The sequence below is a fragment of the Oxyura jamaicensis genome, chromosome 1, assembly GCF_011077185.1.
Source record: "Oxyura jamaicensis isolate SHBP4307 breed ruddy duck chromosome 1, BPBGC_Ojam_1.0, whole genome shotgun sequence".
In the NCBI taxonomy this organism is placed as follows: Eukaryota; Metazoa; Chordata; class Aves; order Anseriformes; family Anatidae; genus Oxyura; species Oxyura jamaicensis.
The window spans coordinates 75309217-75335979 of NC_048893.1; the positions used below are offsets into that span (position 1 = coordinate 75309217).

Here is a 26763-nt window from a genome sequence, read left to right on the forward strand (position 1 = left end):
TCCGCGCCGCAGCCGGGGGAGGTGGAGCCGCTTTATCGAGAGCCCCAGTGGAAATTTGCCCCTCAGTTGCCGACTCCAGCGCGGAGGAGACGCTAGTGAGAGCCGTCCTTCTTTGTCGTGCCCGCCTTCCCTTCATCCCTGCCTGCCGCTATGTCCAACTACATCCACGTACCGCCCGGCTCCCCCGAGGTGCCCAAGCTGGACATCACCGTCAGCGAGCGGGAGGGGCCCGGATGCCGTCAGGGCGCCCTGCAGCTCCTGCGCCGCCTGCGGCCTCACTGGAGACCCGAGGAGGTGACGCTGCAGGTACGGGAGGCGCCGCGGGGCCTGCGGGCGGGATGCAGCAGGGAGGGGAAGGGAAAGGAAGGGAAGAAGGGAAGGGCGGACGGCCATTGTGCGGGGGAGCTACCGCCGCGCTTCCTTCCCCTCCCCCCTGCCTCCTAGCGCAGCCCCTTGCGCCGAGCCCCATTTGCTCGGCAGGCTGGTGGTGGGGCGGGGCGGCGCGGTCGGGCAGCATCCCCTGCCCCCTGCCGGCCCCAGCGCTCCCTTTCCTCTTCCTCCTTCCGCGCCTTCCCCCCCGCGAAACCGCGCTCCGGGCAGGGGCGGGGAACGGCTCTGCCGCTCGGACGGCGAGGGGCCGAGGAGAACCACCCCCCATCGCTATGCCGGGCAGGGGCTTTCATAAAACTGGGGGACCCTCCCCCCTTCCCCGGAGGGCGGCGGGAAAAGCAGCCGGGGAGGGAAGGGGCGGCCGCCGCGGTAACGGCCGCCGAGGTAACGGGAGGTGCTGAGGTAACGGCCGCCGCCGCCCGGGGCGGTACCGCCGCGCGTTCCCTGGTGCTTCGCTAGGTGAACGAGCCTCCGTGTTTGTGATGAATCATCTGCTGGAAGACAGGGCGCTGTAGTGCTTCTAGAATATACCTCACCTAGCCCCGCACGCATCTTCGGTAGGTGTAGCTGGGAAAAGTGGCGCATCGCTTGCAGCCTGCCTTTCTATGGGCATTTTCTTCCGTCCTCTTATCCTTTTTTTTTTTTTTTTTTTTTTTTTTTTTTTTTCTCCTGAGGTGAGCTAATTCCTACAGAAAAACTGAGCGTGTTGTGTAATAACACATAAATGGGCTTCGATTTTCTGAAGTTTCTGGTTGATAGAAATTTGACTTGCACAACCCAGTTAGCATGAAAACAAAGCTAATGCTTTTTTTTTTTTTCTGAAGTTTTTTTTTTTTTCTGAAGTAATTCCATTGAGGGCTGCAGTTGTAAGTGAAGCACAGTCCCAGTGTAGGTGGGAGTATTAAGCAGGGTTCCTGTTTGTGAGTTTGTTCTAGTTTGTTGATGGGTTACTTCTCAATATCGTGAGTTTTTTTTTTCATTCATACAGGCATCCTAATAAACTGAAACATTTTCATTTTAAAGTAGGATGTTCCTGACCTTTCGGGAAAATTCTAGCATGTTTAAAAAACAAACCCAAAGGAACACACAAAAAACCAAACCCACTTCCTTCCTTCACCACTCAATTTGGAAGAAGCAGCAATTAGAATAAAAAACACGGGTACCATTGGTGTGGAATAGGGCCTTATTTGACTGGTCATGCAGTAGTAAAGTAATAGGCTACTGTCTGATTAGGTGTTTGTGTCTAAAAGTTGTCTCAATCTTGTTTGAGCCAAATTACTTTAAAATCAAACCATTTTCTACTCGCTTTTCTTTCATTTTCTTCGTTTGCAACAGCAGATCATCATCCTATTTGTGAAGTTCTTTAGTAGCTTTTTATTTTTTACTCTTTATTCTGTTTAAACTGTTATGTCTATACATAATAATGAAGAATTCATGTGGTTACACATGAGTTGCATACGGTAAGATGCTGAAATTGAAGATGACTGCTTTTGTTCAGAGGATGGAGCAAACAAGGTCTGCCCTGGATTCTTCTTATTGGATAGGCATATATTTAGGAGGGAAGAAAAAATGAGAATCATGAATCATGTGGAAAATATGCTTGACTAATGTGAAACAGCAGCATCATAGCAAAGTAGACAAAGAGCATTGGTAGGTGTAAGGAACTGCTTCCTCTGAACTCTGCTGTTAGCTACCTTTGCTCTCAAGTAATTCTTGGCTCAAAACAATGAGTAAGAAGTTGAAGAGTCCAGGGTTTGGCTTATAAAAGTTAATCAACTTCTCTTGCAGAAAAATTTGCTGTTCTGTGTGTCAAACTGCTTAGTCAGTAAAACAATTCTGGAAGTGTATTTAGAACATTTTAACGTTTAAACCTTGCTTCTTGTAAGATTTGTAAGTTAAAGTATAGTCAAGATTTTTTTTATCAGTATAGGAAACAAAGCTAGGACAGGATCCTTTTAATGCAGAATTTTTAGAAATTCTAGAATCTGTAAGCATTGCCAACTATTTGCTGAATCACTGGCAGTTTATTTTAATGCATCTCCTATCTCCAGTTATATGTGAATGTTACCCATGTATAAGAACATGATTATGTTGTTCTGTAGTGATAAAGTGAAGCAAAATTTTCCTGTCTAAATGTGAACTTCATGTACTTCAGTTGTGCAGTTGTCATCTGAGGATGTACTGGAAGCTGTGTAGAACTGGGTATTGCATTTTCTAAATCTTAAATTCTCGAGGTTTGCGTTATCTGCTTTACACTTTCAGAAAGCTATGTCATTATCACAAAAGGCACGTATTTGTTTTAGTAGCTTCTGATTCTGTAACATGATCAGAGTAATAGAGTAGTTCAAGTTGGATGGAATCTCTCTGGAGGCTTCAACCTCCTGGTGAAAGCTTACAGCTTGCTTAATCCAGAAGTTGGTTGAAATGAATATAAGGAACAATGCCTGGGGATTTCATGAAGTAAAATGCCCTTCAAATTCAAACCCTGTTTTGGGTTAGTGAACAGCTTAAATTGTGACTGAACATTACTAATGAGTTGGTCTGAATATAAAAATTGTAATGAAAAAGAAAACCTTACCTGTATTTAACTCTTTCCTGCCTTAAAAAGGTTGTATCATCTTCCTAATGTAAAAATACCCTAAGTTTTCTCATCTTAGTTTTTTTGTCCCTTCTTTTATGGAAGTGAAACTTTGTTTTTGAAGGGCGATCAGTGTTTGGTTATGGTACAGGAAGGCCAGTGACCACTCCAACAAGTGTAGACTCAGGATTCTTTCATTCCATCACCTACTGAACATCTATAGGTCTGTTCCTAACAAAGGATTCAGTAGGTTAATACATAATTGCCTCCCTACAGTGTAATGTTAGGGAGCAGGGAATACAACTTCTATTTCTTTTCATTCTGAAGTATTCTTTAATATTAAAAATAAGGGGTGCATGCTCTTACTGGTGAAGAGAATAATAGTGTTAATTTACACATTTATTATTTGCATAGTGTGATATGTATCCAAAATTCAGCTGCAAGATCGCTTGGGTATCGGAGATAAAATTGCATGCTAGCAAACACCGTTCTTGTCCTTGCACAAACCTCAGAAGGGAGAAAAGAATCTTTTTTTTTTTTTTTGGAAGGAGATTCAATTATTCAATGAAATTTACTTTTTTAGAATCTGCAAGCTTTTCTCTAGAACTTTGTTCCATATCATCTCCAAAAAAGTTTCACGAGTTTCTTGCTCACACTCAGATTATGGAATATTGTGGTTTAGTGCTGTCTTTGTTCAGGATGTACACATCTTTGCATTTATCAATGCTTTGCATGACTTTACTACTGTGGCTTACTATTCTTCATAAGGACTTAATTGTGCTTAGAAAGACTTGTACTTCAGCCAACGAAATACTTAACTTAAACCTTACTTCCGTATATATCCGGTTAGCTTTTTCTATCTGCATTTTTTCCTTCCTGACTTGTGCTCAGTAGCTTTTCTATAATTAGTGTTTTCTGGCTGCTGCTCAGAGTTCTGTTTTTGTGTGCATGTTTGTATTTTCTTTATTACAAAATATGACTGGCTTCAGATTTCTGAACTAAAAATACTCAGTTTATTTAAACAGACTGTATATGGGATTTAAAGCAATGAGATAATTGGGAACAAAGCAAACGGTAATATTTTCTGAATCTGAATGCTATTACCATTTTTCAAGAATGGTATTTTTTATTGCCTAACTGTTCTAGGATATCATGGTCTTCAACAGTTGTGGAAGTAGCTACTACTTAAAAGAAGGATGAGTGAAGGAAAACGTGAAATTGTTTCAGAATGGGCTACACTGATGCTGTGTTGTGGAAAAACTAATTTGAGGTGCACCTTGAACACAGTGTTGCAGCAATTGGGAACTTTAGGTAGTAGATGTCATTTGCTGATTGGTATCTCTGTTCTCATTAAGTGTTTGATGCTAGATAATCTCTTGTTGTAAAGGAATTTTTATGGCATCAGTGGGTGGAACAGCAATCATGTTCATGTGGTGAAGTCTTAATTGATGTGCCACATCAGAGAATGATGTAATCCAGCTGTGCATGATATAGGTGTGTTTGTACTGATGAGTCTCATTTGGCATACAGATAATCAATTTTTGTTAAGACACAGCCTGCTTGTTACCTGGCTACGTAATGGCACATAACTTCCAGTAAAGGCTTGTGATATCAGAAAGGAAGACAGCGTTCTAAAGATGTTCCTCTTTAGTTTGTGGCTTTTTCACTTTTAGATGCCAATTCATGTCAAAAGTCTCCAGGGTAGGAGCAGCAAATTCATTCTTTGAATTAAAATCTTGACTCCTTTTATACATTACATTAGTTTATTTTTATGTCTGTAACTTTTAATCAATATCGTGTAGCCTGTAGAAAGTTCTAAAACAATTTGCTGCTACATGAGTCTGCTACATGAGTCTCTTAACTGGTTATCAGATGTTGACTGTGCCTCCTTAGGTAGGAGAATATTCTTCAGCAAGAAGATGAAATAATTTTTCTTTGGAGACTTACTCTAGCATAAATAAAAATAACTCATCTTCTAACATTTAGATCAAAACAGGTCCTTGCAAACAGTGATGTATCTGTAGTATTTTATAATAGATTTCTGCATGTAATTTTAGATCGTCTTCATATTGGGAATATGCAAGACGTGAAATTTCACATCTTAGAAAAACAAAACAACAAAAAACCACTGAATTGTTCTTTGAAGCTGTAGGCTTGATTGTTTGGTAGCCAAAAAATATTTATTATACTATATGGCATGGGAAGCAGTAGTAGTAGTATTGCTTTTTCTCCATGCTGCTGTCATGGCTGGGTGCCCCAAGTGTTCACTGGAGAACTGGTAGTTCAGCATGTGGCCAAACTTAACATAGAATGGCACCATCAATTTACTGGCTTCCTGCTAGCTCCTACTTCTCACACCAAATGGTGCTTGTTCATGGTCAGTTAATAGCTCAAGCCATGTAGGTATGGCTGATATGGTTTAGTGGAGGATTTGTTAGTGTTAGGTCAGAGGTTGGACTAGATGATCTTGGAGGTTTCTTCTAAACTAGATGATTCTGTGATTCCAACTGCAAAGTGTGATGGCCTAGGGGTTGTGGCTGCAGAGCCTGGGGACCTTTGAATGATGTTTCTCTGACATATGAGACCTACATTTTCCAGTAGTCAGTACTTTGTCTTCTCTTACGAGTAGCTGAAAAGAAAAGAGATGGAGAAATGATGAGCCTCGTTTCAAGGTATGGAATTCTTGGCGGAGGTATGCTTGTGGATGTGCCTGCATGGACTGTGTTCTGCCAGGAAAAATTAAGGTGCATCTTACAATAGAAACTTTAATGCTGAGAAAATTTCAAGAAGCGTATATTTACAATATATGTATTTCAGGAGATTTTGCCTCTCATTTTGGGGTTCAGAAGCAGAACCAGGGACAGCCATTCTTATTGATGTGGAAACTTCATATTCCTGTTTCTGCAGCAGTACAGTACTAATTCCAATGTTTTTCCTTCAGTGGATGTAAGGACAAAAATTGGAAAAAATTGTGGAAAAATTTTGCCGGGTAGGTGGTGATTTCTGCTGTTTCCCTGTGACACTTAATTTCTGCCTTTTCATGCATGTTCAATGTGATTGTAACTTGGTTCTCATTCTTCTGAGCACCTGGAACAATAGGAGCATATACAAACTTTTTTGAACCACTTATTTATGAGATAGGAATATAGGAATACTGGCTTTCTGTATTTCTAGATTTATTTCAATAATTTCCTACCTGTTCTATGTAACACTAGATTTTTCCATCTTCTACGTGACTTTGAGAGCTTACTGATTTTTTTTTCTGACCTCTATAATTGGGGCCTGTTCTGATCATGCTTTTGTTACAGAACTGATATGTTTTGCTCTGCTGCATCTTAGTTTGTTTCAGGGAAGACCTTCCAAGCAGATTGTTTAAATGTTGCATTAATTGTGCACTGAATAAAGTATTACATTCTTTTATTGCTAGACAATATTAAATGTTTTTTCATGCTGGAGTATGGAAATTGTCTGCTAGGCTTATTTTGAGGGGATAATAGACCTATACAGTGTGACAAAAGCTGTGAGGTGGCCAGAAGCTTCTGTTTGACCATCAGAAGCAAACATCACGTTCTTACTGTTCTTTGCATCAGTACTATTTAGGTCTGTTATTTGTGCTGTCACTGTTTCTCAGGACCTTAGAACCTGCTCTTGTCCATAGTGCCATGCTGCACAGAGAGAAGGGCAAGCTTGATTAGATAGTTATTTTTATAGACATAGGAAGGGGTAGGAGTTGTTCCAGTGACTTGAAGCTGACTTGATTTTGTAGGAACTTGCAGCCAGCATATGATTGTGAAGAGATTGTTTCGAGGTACGTAATAGAACAAATCAGGAGCTACCTGTGTGCCAGGTGCTCATATCTTGAAAACATCAGTGCTTTTAGACTAAAGGTTTTCACCCTAAACCTTAATGTAGCATAATGTGGATGTTGCTAAGCAAGTTACTTCTTTCTGAGAACTGCTAAGAACATAAAAGCATATCCTTACGACATGCAGAGAACTGGTGGTGAACTCTTTAAACTTTTTGAGTTTATTCTGTTTGTATACTGAAAGGTATGAGAATCAGTACTTCCTCATTGATCACAGGAGGTCCCTTCTGTGGCAATACACTTACCAGGGTGGGGGACAGATGATGACCTTACAGAGGTGTCACTTAGGATTTACAAGCCACACTTGAATAAATACTCTGCTTAGTCAAAATAGATAACATTGCTCCATTGCTCAGGCATGTCATCCTTATCTTCGAGAAAACTTGTAATATCTGTGTGAGTGTCAAACAAAAATATAATAGTGTTAAGAGTATAAATGTATCTTACTGTACAGTTCTTAAGTTGTGCTAAAAGTGTAACGTTATTTTAGGTGCTTTGAGTACTGTTTAAGGCTAAGACTTCATTACTTGTCTCCTATTTTGGATTATTAATACCTAGTAATAAAAGTGTCTAAATTGTGAAGTCCTAATTCTGAGTGAATCATGTAAATAGGCTAATTTGGCTTTATGGCATGACTTGCTGAACCTATTTGTGTGAGACTGACTGTCCATAACTTTTTACGCAGAGTACTTTCCGTATCCTCTACCTTTTTTCTGCTTTTGAGTTTGTTTGCTTCATCACATAAACCTGAGTAAAGCTAGTTGTGATAGTTAAAACACAACATCTTTCTCCGTGAATTCTTCCCTTTCTAAGCAGGGAAACTTAAGTTTTGGGGCAGCTGGGGTTGGGGGGGGAGTCTTTAGGGTTTAAAAAACTCCTGGTGATGCTTGATTTCTCCAAATCCATGATACTTGAAAAATAAATTGTGTTTGAATGGGTACTACTTGGCACTTCAAAATCACAGAATCGTTTAGGTTGGAAGAGACCTCCAAGATGACCTGGTCCAACCTCTGACCTAACGCTAACAAGCCCTCCACTAAACCATATCCCTAAGCTCTACATCTAAACGTCTTTTCAAGACCTCCAGGGATGGTGACTCAATCACTTCCCTGGGCAGCCTGTTCCAGTGACTAACAACCCCTTCAGTAAAGAAGCTTTTCCTAATATCCAACCTAAACCTTCCCTGGCACAGCTGTAGCCCATTCCACCTTGTCCTGTCATGGGGCATGTGGGAGAATAGACCAATCCCCAACTTGCTACAGCCTCCTTTAAGGTACCTGTAGAGTGTGATAAGGTTGCCCCGAGCCTCCTCTTTTCTAGACTGAACAATCCCAGCTTCCTCAGCTGCTTCTAGTAAGACTTGTTCTCTAGACCCCTCACCATCCTCATTGCCCTTCTCTGGACTTGCTCGAGCACAATGTCCTTCTTGTAGCGAGGGGCCCAAAACTGAACACAGTACTCGAGGTGCGGCCTCACCAGAGCTGAGTACAGGGGGACAATCACTTCCCCCTTTAACCTTAGGGGGAAAAAAAAATCAGTTTGACTTTTTTTGCTTTCAAAAAAACAAACACCTCCTCCAAGGTTTTCAGGGAGTGATGCATGTAGAGAAGTTGCCTGTTGTTGACATGTGTAATTTAAAAGGGGGGAAAAAAGTATTTTTTTTAATGTTAAGCTTTCCTATAAGGTCTGAGATGCAGCAGGCCTATTCCTTGTTCAGTAGTTTTATTCTGAGTCTGACTTACGGCAGTTGTGAAAGAAAATTACCCCAGAGTTTGTAGGTTGCCTTAAGCAAAGTACTCGCAGCTTCTAGTACCTGCATAGTTTGAAAATGTTCAAATGCAGGTGATCAGGCTGTGTCTCCACTTGCCTCATATGCCAGAAGTTTACTGAATGAGAATTCATGATAAAAGTGCCTCCTAAAGAAAGGTGGTAAATTAGTTAAAAGATGTCCACCAAAGGGAAAACTGTATATCTAAATGCGTGTGTGAACCAACTTGAAGTTGCCTTCTGTTGGTTGCTGTTTTAGTGGAAGGTCCTGAAAGGGACTCTTTGTGTAATGGTTGATACTTTTATAATTTAGTTTTAATCATTGCTTGGGTATGCAACAGTGTGTGAGAAAAGGCATGTATTTAAGCACAACTAAATACACATGAATGCAATTCATGATTGTGAGTACCATAACTGTAATTTGTTTACTCGTGTTTAAAAGAGCAGGAGTCTGTTAAGTACTCAGAAAAACGTTGGTGTTTTTGCGTGTGATGTTGGCTGTTTGGAAGTGTGCTTGTCACCTGAATGTTCATCTATTGCCCTTGAGACACTTACTAGGAGCTGGAGTTAGGATGGGTAATGCTCATCTGGCAAGTTTGCAAGTGTTCACTATGGGTTGACTGGGCACAAAGTTTTACAGCACTGAGCACCTATTTTCTGAACTGTAAAATTGTCCCAGATTGTAGGAGGAGAACTGCTGTGTTACTCTTGGTTTGATTTCAAATGCTTGACTGCCTGCAACTATGTATACATGGCCTAGTAACTCTGGATCTAGACTGCTAATCTGGTAGCATCTGTAGGACCTTTTAATCGCACGTTTAGTCCCATGAAAGGAGAAGCAGCAGTTGGTGGTGGTATTGGTTTCTCCCCCCATAGCTAAGAACTTCTAGCAATCATACCCCCACTGTTGTCTGAAGGGCAATGAGTAAGTTGCCATTAGATGTAAATAAAATGCTCAAATGATGAATGCTCTTTTTGTGGAAAGTTACTTGCTTCACCTTCTATATTTTCAGGCACTGGTGAATACACTGGTCACTCAAGCAAAAGTAAATTGCAGGGCTTTAAAACTGCTTTTGTATATATCTAAGTCTTAAAATGCTTGTTTGTCTTTTGAGTGGCATGTACTAGTTATGAAGTAGAATGATGGAAGAGTGAGTCTTGTCAGGAGCTCCCTAAGCTTGGAGTGGTACCTGACATTGAAGACTGGGGTCTTGAATTTGAAGTACTCAGTCAAATTTGTACAGTTGCCAAAGTGACTCTGCAAATTGTTCGCAAGCAGCAAAACCTCAAGACTAGTGGGAAAATTAAACTCAGGTCAGAAGTAGTTCACTGTTGCTTCCTTTTTAAAGGAGTAGCTTAGGACTCCAAGAATATCTCTAGTGTTTGTGCACTGATCAGCAAATAACGAAATTCTGAAGTGCATCAGAATGGTTTCTGTGCTGCCCTGTGTTCATGATCACTTTCATTGCAATTTTAGGATGGCCACCTTGTTTGGGCTTTGATTTCAGCCATCAGTTTTCAACATGTTTATGTGAGAATTTGTTTTATAATATTGAGCTTTCAGTTACTGCCTTTTACATGTAGTGTTTCAGTAGTTAACTGTGGCATGTTTCCATGTTTTTCTCTTGATGTATTAAATGGAAAAATCTCTGTAGATTTCTTAATGATTTTTCTGCATTTTAAATATTTCTTTTTTACTGTTTAGCCTAGTGAAGATTGTCTTCTGAGCCAAAGAATAACCCTGTATTCTTCTCTTGCACCTTGGAAATACAGATTGAAGTCACTTACGGATTGTTTTTTACTTTTCAGCTGTTCACTGATGGAATCACCAATAAGCTAATTGGCTGCTACGTGGGTGACACAACAGATGATGTGGTTTTAGTTAGAATCTATGGAAATAAGACTGAGCTCTTAGTTGATCGAGATGAGGAAGTGAAGAGTTTCCGCGTGTTGCAGGCCCATGGCTGTGCACCTCAACTATACTGTACTTTCAATAATGGCCTGTGCTATGAGTTCATGCAGGGAGAAGCACTGGATCCAGAGCATGTATGCAATCCTGATATTTTCAGGTAAACTTCTTAATTTACTTCTCTAAATTCTGTGATATATATATATATGATGTTCTGTCAGGCCCAAAGGATCTCAGGCTTAGTTTATGAGCAGACAAAAAAAAAATCTTTTTATAAACCTGCACAAAACTGATGCTCTCAATTGTGACTGCTTGTTTTCCTATGTCTTAGTTAATCATATTTCAGTTTTGAACAAGTGATCCTTGTTGCTCCCATGGAAGATGAGATATACTTGTTAAGAGTTCTGCTTATTGTGAGTGCTTTAACACTTCCTAACTTCTGCTAGGCAGGTTATTTGACATGGGGCAGCTTTATGGGGCTGGGCTTCATTAAATCAAGTAATCCTAGCACTGTTTCTGGTCTACTTTATTTGTGAATAGGTTCAATATCTTTCATTGAGACATAATTTTCATACTATTCACAGTGAACAGAAGATGCTGATCTTTTTAAGATCGGAGACTTTTATGTGTGTGCTGAGATGTATCTGTTGCCTAAAAACTATAGCTGATTTAAGTCAACTCTTCGAAAGATAAGCAAGTTGAAGAGTAGACTGAAAATAGAGGTCCATAATGCATGCTGTAAATGAACTCCAATTCCCCTCCCTACTGGTGCTCCCCCCTACCCTTAGTGCTGTTAAAGGCCTTTTGGCTTTTGAAAGATGCTACCTTATAGCTGTGCTGCTCTTACTTATGCTCTTTTGATTCCTTTGCTGGATTTCCTATTATGTTTCTGTTCAATCTATTTTTGCTAGGAGAGATACCATAAAGGCTGTCGAATCTATTGCAAACATAACACTGCATTTTTTTCTTTTAAGACTCATTGCCAAACAGCTTGCTAAAATCCATACTATTCATGCGCACAATGGTTGGATCCCTAAATCAAACCTCTGGTTGAAGATGGGAAAATACTTCTCTCTTATACCTACAGAATTTGTGGATGAAGAAGTAAATAAAAGGTAGTTATTTGATTGTGCTCTCCTGACTTCCTGTTCTTTCAGAATGATGGTTGGAAGAATATTTAAAAAAAAAATAATAGTTTGGGTTGTCATCCAATCTAGGAAGTACACAAGATCTGCCATTTTGTCATACTCTTGCATATCAGTGTAGCTATATGTGTCAAATATGATCAGGATAGTTTTCTAATTCATTTGGTATATTCTACGTATTCATATATTTCTTGTTACGATTGAACACTTTATACGTAATGACAGTAATTGTTTACCTTATTTAAAGAATGAAGGTTAAGTAAAGTACTGAATCAAGGTTAAGTAAAGTATTTCTTCAGGTAGTTGGATCTCAACAACTTCAAAAGATAGCCATCAGTCTCATAAAGGCACATGTTCTGGAATGAATGCAGAAAACATGGTATTTCTTTCCTGGGGTTCTATGAGTACTGTTCTTGCTCATTCTAACCTGCCTTTCTTAGCTATCTGCTTCATTTGTTCGGTTTAAGGACTTGTCTAAAACTGAGTGTCATAAAAGTAAAGCTAACAAAAGACCGTTTTAGGTGATGGTATATGTTGAAAAAGGATTTCCAGAGAAGTGAAAAGAAAAAAGCATCTCCTGCACAGTCATTCTAGACTTGTGTTGTCATAGAGTATGAACAGCAGTTTCTCCTGTTTTTTTTTTTTTTTTTTAGTATCCCAGTAGAACTCTTGAATCAGGCTGTTTTTCCTCGGAGCTTAACAAAATAAGAATCCAGAAGATTCTAGAGTCAGTCACTGAAAAATTGGGATGAAAATAACAAACTGGGAGAAAACCTAGCCTAAATAAAACTTGTGCTATAATTTAAAGGTGGAATTGAAGGCCATGTTTCTCGGGGTGGGGGAGATCAATCTTCAAAACTTCTAATTAGGAAGTTTGGTATTGTACAGACGCTTCCAATTACTTGGTTGACAGATTCCAGCTTAAACATTCTTTATAGAATTTCTTTGAAATCACTGTCAGCTGCTTCTCTTGCTGTGTTGTAATTAAAGAATAGCAAAGTTTTTTTGTGCAACATAAAATTCTAAAGAAAACAGGGGAAAAAGTAATTGAGAATCTAAAAGATAAAATGACTGCTTCAAAGTATATTTACAGTGTCTAAAGGGAAAAAAGACTAATCTTACTTCATCTGTACTTACTGCATATTGTACTTGAAGGAATGTGATGTGAGCAACAAGTGAATGAAATTCATGCTGTAAGCCTTTTAATCTATACTCCTATAAAAATGTTCAGGATTGTGTTCAAGTTCTGTACCTAACTGCTGGTCTGCCATTATGATTACACAAATAGCCTTCACAGAGTTTCTTTTGGGGAGGACTGAGCAGAATAACTGTCATAATTCAACTGAAGTGGTGCCAGGGGGAATAGTACTCTAATTTTGAGAGAACATCTGTTGAATTATTTGAAATTAGAGTGTAGAGGAAAATAATTAAGTTATTTCATTACAGATGCTTGGTATGGAACACACTACTAAAAATTAACTCTCAAACTTCTTACACCTGAAAAGGTTTTTAAGTGATATTCCAAGTCCTCAAGTTCTTCAGGAAGAGATGGCCTGGATGAAGGAAAGACTGTCAAATTTAGGATCACCAGTGGTACTCTGTCACAATGACCTGTTGTGTAAGAATATTATTTACAACAAGAAACGAGGTAGGTATTGAGCTAAGCAGTAAGTAGTGGCTTAGTTTGTTTATTCTGTAGGTGTATTTCCTGCATCTGTGGTGTCCTTTTAGTGATGGTAATAACTGATCTCAGCTTGAGCTTTTAGCGGTCAAGGTAATGGTAGTGATACCTGTGTAACTACTATGTTAATTAGCTGATTCTCATCTATATGTTACTGTATGGAGAACAATATTATACCTTGCTTTTCTTTAACTCATTTCGTTAATCCACAGCCTGCCTGTATGATTAGGTTTCAAAGTATGGAATTGTTTATGGTAATTCTATTTGAATCACATAAAGCTTTGTTTTGGGGGCAGAGGAGGGGGGGGGATCATATGAGCAGAGAAAATAACCTAAAGACATCTGTAATTTGTGTGTTCTGATTTGTGATTGTGTTGCTGTGAGGGAAGACAGCTTCGTGATTAAGTATTTTAGTGATACTTAACACCACATGCAGTCGCTCAATTTATGTTCCATATGAGATACGTAGGCATCTTAAAGATTTTTCTTTAATTACATACTTTAAACGGCTGTAGGCAATACACATCTCAGCGAAGATGAACTACTTTTGTTTTTATTATAAAATAACTGCAAATAATTTTATTAAAGAATGGCTCAACTTGAATCTGTAAGGCTTCTATATAAACCCACACTTTCTTTTATTGCTTGATTTTTAGTGGTTTTAGGTTCGGTTACTAAATGAATCAATTAAACGGGGTATCAAGATGCTAAAATGAAGAAAAGGATAACTTAAGATGCTAAAATGGCCGCAGTGCAGTAAAAATGTTTACCTTTGCACAACTTGCCTTGCTTTTCAAATATCTGAGCTCAGCTAAGTGTAACAAATTCATCAGGTTAGATACTTAAGACTTCTGTAATGAGGATGACCTGTTCCTTTCAGTACCTTCATATCTTTACTACAGTTTGGTGATACAGTTGTTGGTATTTCAGCCAAAAGTCTGTGAATTAAGTAACTAGGAATCAAAAAATGGGCTTTGGGTCTTTCATGCATTGCAGCTGTGGTATTACAGTCCCCAAAATAAACCTGTTATTGTGTGGGTATTTTCAATGCTGAAACTACCTTGAGTTTTAGTATTCCTCAATTACCTATTAATGTAAAAAGTAACTGTTAGTCACTTTTCATAGTAGAACCATGATTCAGTGTAAAATAAAACAGGAATTCCTCTAAAAGGCTTGTTGTCACGGTCAATAGGCTTGAAGTTCCTACTTTTAAAACAAATGATACATGCTTTTCTCTTTGTAAACAGAATGGAGGAAAAAACAATGCCAGCAGTGCATCACTTATGAGCAATCCTACAATAACCAGTGTGTGAGTGTTGTGTGTTTGGGGAGAGGGTGGGAAGGAGGGGGGAGTATGTAAAGCACTTTGGCTTCAAGCTACCTATAAACAACTTGGGGGGAAAGAAAGACTTGAAATACGAAATAGGTAGGTTGATTGTTCAAGTTGTTTGAATGTTGCACATATACTGTGTTGTAAGACTTTTGTAATCTGGATACAACTGGTACTATTTTATCGTAACCAAACTTCAATGTAAGCTGTAGAATATCTTTATCTCTTTCCTGAAAGATTGTTTCTAGTTGTGTACTTCTTACAGAACAAAAACTGTCTAATCTGTCTATTAGAAAAACCTAAAAATGAGGAATATGATTTTCAAGTGGAATTGCAACATTTACTCAATGTGTATTGCTGGAATTCTGTTCAGCACAGCAAAAGCTTGTATTGATTGATACACAGATAACTTTGTAAGAGCACAAAATAAACTCCTTAGGAATGAGGAAGATACTGTATGAAGGTAGCTAACAAGTACTGATGATACTGAGACGTTTATGGAATTTATTCTTTTATCTAGAAAAACTCTTGTGTATCAAAAAGATCTTGGCTGATCCTAAACTGGAACTGAGGGGAGAGAATCATACATCTAGATTAATGGGGAGGAAAAAAAGGTAGTTAAAGATTGAGCAGAGCTGGTAATGTTGATCTAGCTTTTCAGAAGCTGGCACAAAACAACTTAGTTACATATTTTAATGATGCTGTATTTGTTATGTTTGTGAATGCTTAAGATGCATCTACTGGCATGTTTTTGTTTAAGCTACAGGCTATCAGCAGATACTAAGACTTGTCCAGTGCAGGTAGAACAATTGTATCTTATCCCAATACTTCGCTTTAGACTTGTCGTCTGGATTAAATTTGTGTTAAATTTTCAGACTTGAAAGGAAAATCATAGCTGTCATATACTGCTTTTAAGAAGAATCATTCTTATGTCCTCACACTTTATTTATGAGACTGGAATAGCATGTTGAGTGCTAGCTTCATTTAATGAAGTGTCAGTCATCTGATCTGAATTTTTTCATGCTGTGGCTGAGAGAACTTCTGCCTCTTGCTGCTTTGCTAATGTCCGCTTTTAATCACTCAGGATATGAAAATTAACAAGTGTCATTCTACATAACATATAATAATTATCAATGTGAGCTCTTCTTTGAAGGATGTAACTCAGAGCTTCATGTTGCTCTTAATTACAATTTGGACATCAAGATAGCACCAAGCATATTTTGGCTTGGCACTGCTTATTTATAGACCTGTTCTTATCCTGTTCAAGTTTTCTTTTTTAACATGAGCTGGGAATTTTCAAAATACATAATCTTTGAAGAGTATTCAAATACTTGCTGTTTAAAAAGATCAAGTATCAATATTATTTTGTCTATATCTTTTTTTTTTGAATGTGTTAAATTCATCTGCCAGGAAGTTAAGAGTGTAGGTAGATGGATGGTTTTGTTCTGTTTATTCCCTCTGCCTACCCAATGTTTTCTATGATCTTTGGTAGGAGTCTGTGGGTGCTCAGTGCTTCTGAAGACTGAGGTATGTTTAAGGCTTCTGGTTTTGCTCTAAAAACCTGTTTTAATTTTGCAAAGGTATTTTGGGTATTTATAACTAAAATTGGTGGGTATAGATAATGTATTTTACTGAAGCTGCCTAGCAGGGCCTCTGTGGCTCACCTGATGAGCAGGATAGGATACATCATTCTGCTGTGGTAACTACAGCTACAGCTTGCTTGTTGAGTGTTTACCTTACCAAACCATTGAAAGTGAAGGGCAGCTATAGAGAGATATCACCCCTTCTACCTTCCTGTTTCCTGAGGAGATGTAACAGATACCCTCTTGACTACTTCTTGATCTATTTAAAAGGAATCTATTTCTGGTGTATACAACACAACATGATTTCCATTTTGGAACTTTATGTGGTGTTCATAAATTAGATTGTTGCCTACAGTACTAGCTCCCTTGATGAAAGGAATGTCTTGATTTCAAATGCAAATTTCGTGACATCTTTATTCCTGTTGATAACAGTAGTTGCTCCAGAGAGATGATAGAGCATACTTTTAAATAATGGCTCACTTCAATAAAATGCAAGTGCACTTGGACCATCCTGTTGTTGGTCTCCCTGCTTCCAGTAGTAACAGTGGGATGTAAAAATGTTGTACTTATTTAGAACCTCAGAACAAAATCTAACTGATCAACTGCTAGTGTAACGCATGTCTTTCTAGCAGTGGCTTTGTGATTTGAGCTGCAGGAAATCTTAAAAGTAGCTTCTGATGCTGTGGATATTTAAACAACAAATGTAAAGGTTCTTCTAAATGAAGGTAGCTGAGATGTGTCACTTCATAAATACATATGAAGTTTAAGACTTTTTGCTTTCTTTATAGAAGAAAGTTGCACCCTTGAGTATTTTTATGGCAAAATCAAATTTAAGGTTGAGTTCCACAGTAGTATGAGTCTGAAACTTTCACTTTGAAGTTTCATCTTAGCAAATATGGGTGTGCCAAATTTTCTTCATCTGCTTCAGGTTACACATACCGTTGTTGCTGCCGCGTGGTGGTATTCTCTGTGCTACTTAAATGCACTGACTATAGGTTTCACATCACTTGTTCACATGCACTTCCCCATGGGAGAGTGCCTATTAACAGCCTCATCCATATCTAGTTAGATTCAATTTCTTACTTTGTAATACTGTTATTTATAACTGGAAGTAAGATTTAAATGTTAGATGAATTAAAAAACCATAGTGGCACATACAGGTATGTTCAAGATGAAATTTGTACATTAAAGAAATTTCAAGTATATTATGTTGATATTCTGCAAGCAGACTTGTACCTGCCATGTTTGTATCATATATGGGGGAGAGGGGAACTCAGAATACAATCAATATTTAATAATGGTAGGGTGGGGGGTGTCAGGAGGTCAGTTGTGTAGCAGAATATTAACCAGGGTTGGGCTGTGCATTTTGACTGGCTTGTAACTTACAGGTGTTTTGTTTTAAAAGAAGTACTAAAGAACCAATGAGAAGCACAAGTGTATGAATCTGCCAGTCAAGCAGTGGCAGAAGTTGATCTGTGACAGTATCGTAAGATCTTCGCTACAGCTGCTGTAAAACTTCTTGTCCCTTCAGACCCTTCAATTTTCCATTGCCAACAAGATTTTCCTGGGAGGAGCTTGCTACTTTGCATTCTCATGTTGGTTTGTCAGAGCCTAAAAGGTTTAACCTCATAACCTTGGTAAGCAATCCTCTTTTTCTGTGGAAGCAAGGGTAAACCTGGCTTGGAGGATTGTGACTAAGTGATTTTGTTTGTGTTGTGGGGTTTAACTTCAATTATAAGTACTTAAAAAAGAAGATGGATGCATTTGGAAAATGTTAATGTGTTTCAAACATGGTAATGATGAACTGCATAGATATAAGGAACAATTCTAACAGTTATTCCATGTTATCTTGCTTGGGACATACATCTGGCAAAGCTATTGTATTTGATATGTGCAATATTCATAAATTCTAAGGAGGCAGTATATTAGACACTTAAAATCCTTAAACTAGGAAATACATACGAGTAATATTCTTACTCTGCTTTTTTATCTTGAGATATGGTAGTTAGTATCTATAAGTGTATTCTAAGTCAGGCTAACAGGATTGTTCATTGTAATAGTATATTTTATTGAGTAAATGTGCAGCTAGTCTTTGAAAGAGTGGTAATAGAAAGGGAAAAGAGGGTAACTGTTAAAGTTACCTATTTCAGCATAGTAGCACATAGCTTGTACATTTTAAGCTTCTCTGAACAGAACTTAAGTTAATCCATTGCTTCTGTTTCTGCTGTTTTTTCTGATTTCTCCCTTAAAAACAAGAGCTGTAGTTTTACCTAATTATTCCAGCTTATTAATATCTTGACTGCTTGCTGTGGTGTAAACATTCTTGAGCAGGTTCAGTGCTGTACCATCTTGAGTGAAGCGCTTTTCCCAGCTTCCCTATAGGTAGAAACATTGTATAGTATAAAAGTTAGCAAGTAAGTTAGAAACAGTTGGGACTGTTGCCACCTTATCATCCGTTATCATCAGTCCTTGTCCATATAACACTACGTAGTTTCACTGGTCTGAAGAGTGGTCTCTCAGTGTCTTGAGACTAGTTTAAGCCAATTTTTAAAAAAATGCAACAATTTGAGAATAGTTCTTTTTCTGTAAGTGCAGCTGGGCAAAGGGGAAATATTAACATATGAAAAGAAAATACCAACACGTTGCAATGTGATAGTCTACCATGTTTGCGCACTTTTCTGGGAGTAAATAGGGAAAAATTGGTCTGCAGTTTCCTCATAAAGCTTAAAGCTTAAACAAAGGATTTTCTACCATAGATTTTATTTTGAAGGTGATGGATGCCCTCATGTGGTAGAAGTTAAAATTAAAATTCTGCTATTCAGAGTAAAAGTAGAGAACTGTAAGCTATAGGTAATTATTGAAGAGCTTTCTTGAATCAGTATTCAAATAAGTCTTATACCACAAAAAACACAGCCTTACCCCGTGAAGTCTGAGTGCACACAACTGGGTACAAATAAGATGGGTGTGTGTGGGGGTTTTCTGTGGGCTTTTTTCCCCTAAAACTTCAAAGGACACCAAAGGATTAGGGCCATGAATTTGTTAAATGTGGATTCTAATGTTGCTGCTGTTGTCTCACATAGGTGATGTGCAGTTCATAGACTATGAGTACTCTGGATACAACTACCTGGCTTATGACATTGGCAATCACTTCAATGAATTTGCAGGTAAAAATTGGATTTTTGAAGTAAAGGCAAGCTTGACTAAAAAAAAAAAACACGGAGTTCTCATTCTTGTAGCATGTTCTGTTTTTATCTTTTCTCTGTAGATATTTGTATAGCTACATGGAATGGAATGGATGATGGAATCAAAATATGTCTATTGGTCTCTATTTGGAAGCCAGTTATACCCTTCCCTTACAGCTCTGCTAGCCCAGAAATGGAACATAATGTCTTAAGTCTTTGCAGTTAACTGTCATTCTGTGAAATCACGCAGCAGAAACTCAGCACACTATAATGAAATACTGCAAATATCTTCTAAAGCATACACATGTTTGTGTGTGTATATTAACCAAATGTAGAATATACTGTGTGATTCCGTGGTTCCATATAGCAGACTTCTATGGTTTCTTGCTGATTTTGTGTGTTTAAGTACTTGCCCTTGAGTCATGCTAAACTGGAGTGGTAAAGGCTTAAGATTATGTGATAGAATAAAAAGCCAGGTTTTAGCAGTAAACTGTAGATAGATTCCTTCATTAAGTAGTTCAGTCTTTCAGTGAATGCCTGATCCCTTCACTCCATAAGAGAATTAGCCTTGAGTGTATGCTATGTTATTTCACAGTATGGGGCAACAGGTAAAATCTATGTAATGTTTAGTATAGATGGTAAGTGCAGTATGGTGAAAATGAGAGCCTTAACTTACCTGTCATTGTTTCTCAAAATAAATCTTAAGTCCAGGTAACTTTTTAGATTTCAGGGTATATACTTGATAATTTTAAGCATCTGGGAAGTAAGTTCTTTACAAAATATATTTGAAAACTTTCAATTTATTTTGTCTGGGACTTTTAAGAGTCTGAGTACATCTTCAAAGAGCTAACTATGCTAAGAAGATTTTACAAGCCTTTTTTTGCCACTGAAGAAGAGTTGTTTCACCTTTCATATTCTCTGTTCATCCAGTACAAATCTGAACTTTTAAGGCTGTATTTGAGTGGATCTGACATGGGAAGGAGTTTAAAGTGCTAGGGGATTGCAGTGTTTGTGGAATAGGACTTAAAGGTGACTTAATTATGGAAATGTCATTGTAATGGACACCTATGGCAGTAGCAGGTATGGCCCTTACTGTATGACCATAAAGAATAGCACTTACTTGTGGCATGCAATCTTCTGGTGAGGTGAAGCAACTTCCCCTGTGCAAGAGAGCCACATCCTTATGACCTCTTTCCTGATACACCTGTATAGAAGATCTAATACTTCCTTAGTGCATTCTGCATGCTATCTCAAATTCAGTGCTTCCAGGATAGAGTGCTTCTATTGTATGTGCCTTGTAATGTATGTTTGGTGGCAAACATGCTTACTTTCTCGGAGTAGTATGTTTAGTATCTAGTTTACTACACATACATGCTACCTTAATCCTCTGGAAAGTAATATAGAGGAAAGGAGACCAAGAAGGTGTCTCGAAGAGGAAGCATGGTTAAAAATGGTTCTTTAAACACAACACTTTTTTTAATCCTGTGTTGTAGATAGAATGTCTTTCCATGTTCTATGGTAATTGATAGTAAGAGTCAATTGTGATATGGGTCTCAGAACTCCTGGTATATTCTGTATGGATGTGGTTGAGCATCTCCAGTATAGATTTTTGGAGCTACATGCCGTGAAGAAGAAAAGGACAAAAGAGCAGTTATGAAGATAAGATTTGTAATTCTACCAATACCCTGTAGGAAGGGAGGGGTAGACATCTAATAAAGTTATAGCCTCAAAAGCTTATTTGTCAGCTTAATTGCTGACAATGTGTATGTATCTGGATTCAGCTTTAGATAATGTTGCATGTAAGTCCCTGGTTGACGTGTATGGGAGGGCTCTGCTTTGCAGTGCAAACTTTTTTCCAGAGGCTTCTCTCAAAACCAAACTTACTGAATTTCAAAAGACTTGTAGAGTATGTTTGTGGCTGAGAGCACAGCATAAGTCGTACTATATTGAATGCTTCGCAATTCTTATGTGACCAACTCTTGCTGACTTGTAACTAATAATATCAGGCTAAAGTAAAAGTAAGGATGTTTGTCCACATGAGTTTGTTTGTGCTGGGGGGAGAGGGGATCAAGGGTGAGGGATGAGTAAGTCCAGTTATGTGATTCTGATGTTCCTTTTTAGATATCTTAAGATTTTGATACTTTTTTTCTGTTTCTAGGAGTAAACGAAGTAGACTACAGCCTTTATCCCAACAGAGAATTACAGGAACAATGGCTGAGATCTTACCTTGAGGCCTACAAAGAATATAAAGGATTTGGCACAGAAGTTAGTGAAAAGGAAGTTGAAGTTCTATATGTTCAAGTCAATCAGTTTGCACTGGTAAATAACAGTCTTTGTGCTTGAATATGTTCAGTGCTGTAGAGAAGCTTTCCTACTCTGTGGGAAATGTAATTGCTAATTTCTTAACATGAGTGCTGTGGGGTGTGTGTGTGTGTATATATAAACACCTTCCTTAATCTGTTCTGTGGAAGTTTGAGAATGTTTGGAATAATCTCCAGAGCAAAAGAGGCAGTGAGTATTCAGAGAAGGAGATGGGATTTTTAGCAAGGATTGCTCTTGGCTGTTAATTTAACCGAGTCCCTGAGTTGGCAAGAGATTCCAGTGGGTCTGTGGTGATCTTTTATTTGTAGCAGTAAGATGATAAAGATCTGTTAAGAGAAGGAAAAAATATAAACTGAAATTAATAATTGCTGGTGTAAGTTCAAAACTGCTCACTATCAGACAGTTATCAAAACTTAGAGGTACAGGAAAGATTCATGATTACCTATAATGATTGCTGTTTTAAGGTGTTTTCAGGAATGCATGCATCTTCTACTCTTATGGTAAAGTGTTACATGCAAGCTATAGGAGGTAATTTAGGTTATTATTGTAGTCATTAACTGAACAGAACTCTGAAACATATTGCTTGTAACCTGGGTGGTCCAAAAATGTCTTCCACAAGGAGATTATCAAACTCATGTCTGCTACATATAGTTCAGATTAACTTTAGAACAAATATTTTAGCAGTCATATCTATTATCTATCATTTATGTAATCCATACTTTCAATCAGAAATTGAGCATAGGTCTCCAAGGCTATGCATCTGGAGTAGTAAAGGAAGTATGGTTGGAGCAGATGACAAACTTGTGTAAATACTGAGGAGTTTAAGATCATGTCTTTGTCCAAGTTGGTACTGAAAGTGCGTTGTAGTTCTAATGGCTTAAGGGGGTAACCAGATTCAAAAGGAATTCTTTATATATGTTAGGTTGTGTAAATGTAGGATAATAACCCTATGATGGTTAATAAGCAACAATAGAAGTAGTTCTGTTTCTGTTTTTTTAACGAGGTATACAATTGCACAACAATTTACTTAATAGATGACCTGTTGACCCGTCTTACAAATGCAACATTAATTTTCTTGGAAAAGAAACATGGAGGAGAGTTGGGAGGCCAATGGATTTACCCTGCCAGTAATTAATTTTAGAATACTTCTTTACCAGTCTCTTTGGTAAAGAGAGATCAATTAAGTTAACAAAAAGATGGGGAATTTTTTGGGGTGTTCTTCTGTGGATAATTGTGTCTCAGTGGGAGAATGTGCTTAAAAGCTTTTTATACTTTGATTATATAATAATAATCTTTACCTACTCTTTTTTTCCTTTAGGCTTCCCACTTCTTCTGGGGATTGTGGGCTCTAATTCAAGCCAAGTATTCCACCATTGACTTTGATTTTTTAGGGTAAGTATACTTGCTATATATATAATGGAATAAGTGAGATTGGAAGGGACTTGTGGGACCATCTAGTTCAGTATCCCAGCTATCAGAAACTGAGGTGTGAGCAACAAAGCTGGTCTACATGGTCATACTATTTCTTTTTGAAGAGAAAACAAGACAGTAAAAGCTGTCTGTTCTCCACCCCCCCCAAGCTCTTAAACTTAATCATAGAATGGCTCAGGTTGGAAGGGACCTCAAAGATCATCTAGTTCTAGGCAGGGGTTCCATCCACTAGACCAGGTTGCCCAGGGCCTCATCTAACCTGATCTTGAACACCTCCGGGGTGGGGCATCCACAGCTTTTCTGGGCAAACTGTTTGTGTCTCACAGGCCTCATCTAATCTAAATCTCCCCTCTTTTAGCTTAATACCATTCCCCCTTGTCCTGCCATTATCTGATTGAACAAAAAGTTCTCTGTATTTTTTATAATCCCCCTTTAAGTATTGGCAATCTGTGATGAAGTCACCTCAGAGCTGTCTCTTCTTAGGCTGAACATCCCCAGTTCTCTCAGCCTTTCTTCAGCCCTCTGATCAACATGCCTTTGGGCTAAAATACATAGTATAACAAAGCAAGGAACTTAACTAGAGGAGTAAAGGTTTTTAAGCATTAACAGTTCTTATTGACAAGACAAAAGCACAAACAGAGTTGGTCAGTGTGGTACACTGTCAGAAGACCTACATTTCGAACTGCAAAAAATGAGAAATGGGGCTCTTGTACAGAAGAGCCTTTTACTGTGTGAAGTATTGATCAGAAATTCCTAATTTTTAAAAGAACCTACATAATGCCAATGAATCTTAAGTTCCATCTTCTGAGACACTGACTAATTGACGAATAGTTCTGTTTCAGGTAGATGTTGGCACTTTTTCTTAATGCTCACAGTGAGCAGAGGAATTTCAGTCTTGGGGAATGGGAGAAGTAATGAAGTTAATCACTTTGCTTGGCATGAGAAACTGCTTCAGTTTAGATTTTTTTTTTTCTGTTAATGACTAAGATGGCTTACTATGCTTAGTTGTGCTATTGTAAACTAGACGTGAATCTCTTCTGTGGCTTTGTGATTAGTTATTCCCAAGTAGAAGTGCTTGTTAATCACCGCTAGATGGCACAAAAAATGCAAGTAAAAAGCGCAGGTGATAGAACCCAAAAATGTTGCAGTTTTGAATAAAATGGCATTCTTGCAATGAACGAGATCAATCTTTTTAGAATTGTAGCTGTCAATTGTTGGACAGTCTGTTAAACATGAAAACAACACCTCTGCACCCACACCAGCATCTGTTTTGCAAATTTAAGCAAGCTGGGAGGGGTGGTGATAAAAGTACCATATAATAAAGGTGCTCTATTCTTAACTTCTTCCTCTGGCAGATACTATGGGTTTGCCTTGGAAATGGGTCTGGAATAGGTACACTTCTGATTAGCCCTAGCATGCCTGTTTCTGTGTAAGAAATTGTCTGCTCTTAACTTCAGATCTTTCTCCATTTGAATAGGTATGCAATTGTTCGTTTTAACCAGTATTTCAAAATGAAGCTGGAAGTCACAGCATTAACTCTTCCTGAGTAAAGAAGAAGAATAAAGTTACCAAGTGGATGGACAACCCCTGAATCTTTTCTGAGAATGGATACTGGAAAAAAAGCTAAACATTTGTTGAAGTACTGTAATGCTCACTTGATGGTTCTTGCTTTATAAATAATGCCTCTAAACAGTCCTTCAATGTTAAATTTAATATGAAGAACATACGTACTGCTGTTGATATAAAAATGGATTAGAAACTTGCTAAATCTATAAAAAGTTGTAGAAAGGGCAATTTAATCCTTTTTCGTAATTTAACATGTTGTATGTGAATTATTTATAAGTTTAACATGATTCCATTGCTGCTTTCATCAGTTTTTGTAAAAGTTGGGTGCAGACAGTGAAGTTGTTCCAAAGGATTTGTTTAACAGCTTATTTTATTGAGTTTCATTAACTTATATTAGAGATCTACACAGTCGGAGGATATTAACCTTTTAGATCTATACAGGCAAAATGTGACTGAGATACTGGTCACTAGTATGTAGTAACTAGGGGAAAAGGTTAGGATCTTTTTTTCTTTTTTTTTTAAAAAAAGTTAGCTTTCCATATTATGGTACTTATCTTTTGTATAAGAATCAACCTGCTTGCTGAAATGATAAAATTTTTTTTGGCTTTCCTTTCTGTATGTTAAGCTGTAGAAATGTGAAAGTTCTGTGGCCATCAGATTATTTGAGACTCTATACCATCAGTGTTAGATGGGAATGTACCATCTCTAACTTCTGTAGGAAAGCTGCTTGTTAAGTGTATTTCTTAAACAAAAAACCACTATTCCAAGATCTGTATTCCTTTTTGAAACTTGATTCAAAATTTGAACACTATTCTGGTCTCTGTGCTTCAGCAGTGTCTAATGGAATGGATTATTGAACTGAAGATCAGTGAACAGCGATCCTGTTGCACTGGGGAGCAAGACATTTAGGTTTACAGTTTGTGTATTGTTGATGTCTTTTCCTTCTGCTCTGTCACTTTCTAACCTCAGATTCTAGTCTTAAATGTTTGGTCCTGTAGTTGAAAATTCTGCATGTCTGTTTCTCTTCTGTGGCATCAAATTATTTTTCAAAGTCTCCAGTTTGAAGGATAACGTGAAAAAGTATGACTTGAACAATGGGGCTCTGATCATCACACACATCTCCTTATAGCTATTATACCAAGAATGGTCTGGATCACAAAATGTGAATAGAAAATGTTTACTGAAGAAAATCATGTGTAAGTTTGAGTGGAAAAGAGGTTTTAAATCTGAAGCAGGGGGGAAAAAGAAACCCACAACAAAAATAAAACCCAACAAGGTGTTTTGGAGTTGGGCAGGCATATACTCAACTCTGGAAAAAACTTTGCACTTTGGTCGCTTAAGTGCCCACATGTACAAAGTCTGTGTGTGTGCATATGCACATGCAAATACAAACTTACCTGAAGAGTAAATATTTTTTTTTTTTTGTAGAGACTCTGGCAAAGCTATTTATTCAAAATTGCTTTGACATACTATTGTGTGCATACACATTTAAGTAACATAGGCATGCACAGTGCTTTACAAAATTTTTGATTCAGGACAAAGTTAATGTGAATGAAAAAATTTCACTTTGAAAGACCATCTTGAATGGCATTCTGTTATTTCACAAAAGCAAGGTTTGGTTTTTTTCGTCATACCCTGTTTATTCATTTCTTAATGTTTCAATTTATTTCCTTCAGTCAAAACCTTAAACTGTAATACAAATGGGATAACTGGGATTTTTTTTTTTTGTAACTTGAAGTTGGGTAAACCTTTCTGTTAGCATTTTTTTTAGCTGGAGGCTACGCTTCTATACTGGACAAACTTTCTTGGTAGTGAAATAGAAACATAGCTAAAATTCATGTGTTTTCATTTATAGCAGATATTGAGGATGTTGCTAGAGCTCAAAAGCACTGAAGACTCTTGTGTTCCATACTTTCTCCCTCTAGGCATGATTGACATACTTCAAATACCCTGCTGTCTTGGTGTGTAGTCCCTTTAAGTTCAGCAAGATGTTTTTGGAAGTAAGGTTGATAAA

At 37.9% G+C, this 26763-nt stretch overlaps 1 protein-coding gene across 1 annotated transcript; it reads left to right on the plus strand.

Moving 5' to 3' along the window:
• Window positions 1–26763, plus strand: ETNK1 (ethanolamine kinase 1). The gene is made up of 8 exons (XM_035311499.1): window positions 1–306; window positions 10410–10669; window positions 11484–11624; window positions 13160–13302; window positions 19329–19412; window positions 21589–21749; window positions 23071–23144; window positions 24661–26763. The coding sequence occupies exons 1-8, from the start codon at window positions 151–153 to the stop codon at window positions 24731–24733; spliced, it is 1092 nt and encodes a 363-aa protein (XP_035167390.1). The 5' UTR covers window positions 1–150; the 3' UTR covers window positions 24734–26763.

Bases quoted from the DNA above. Each gene is read 5' to 3' on its own strand.
- ETNK1 (XM_035311499.1), top strand. From the start codon at position 151: ATGTCCAACTACATCCACGTACCGCCCGGCTCCCCCGAGGTGCCCAAG. The intron at 13,303-19,328 runs GTAGGTATTGAG...TGTCTCACATAG, and splicing joins TATTTACAACAAGAAACGAG to GTGATGTGCAGTTCATAGAC. The intron at 21,750-23,070 runs GTAAATAACAGT...TTTTTCCTTTAG, and splicing joins AAGTCAATCAGTTTGCACTG to GCTTCCCACTTCTTCTGGGG.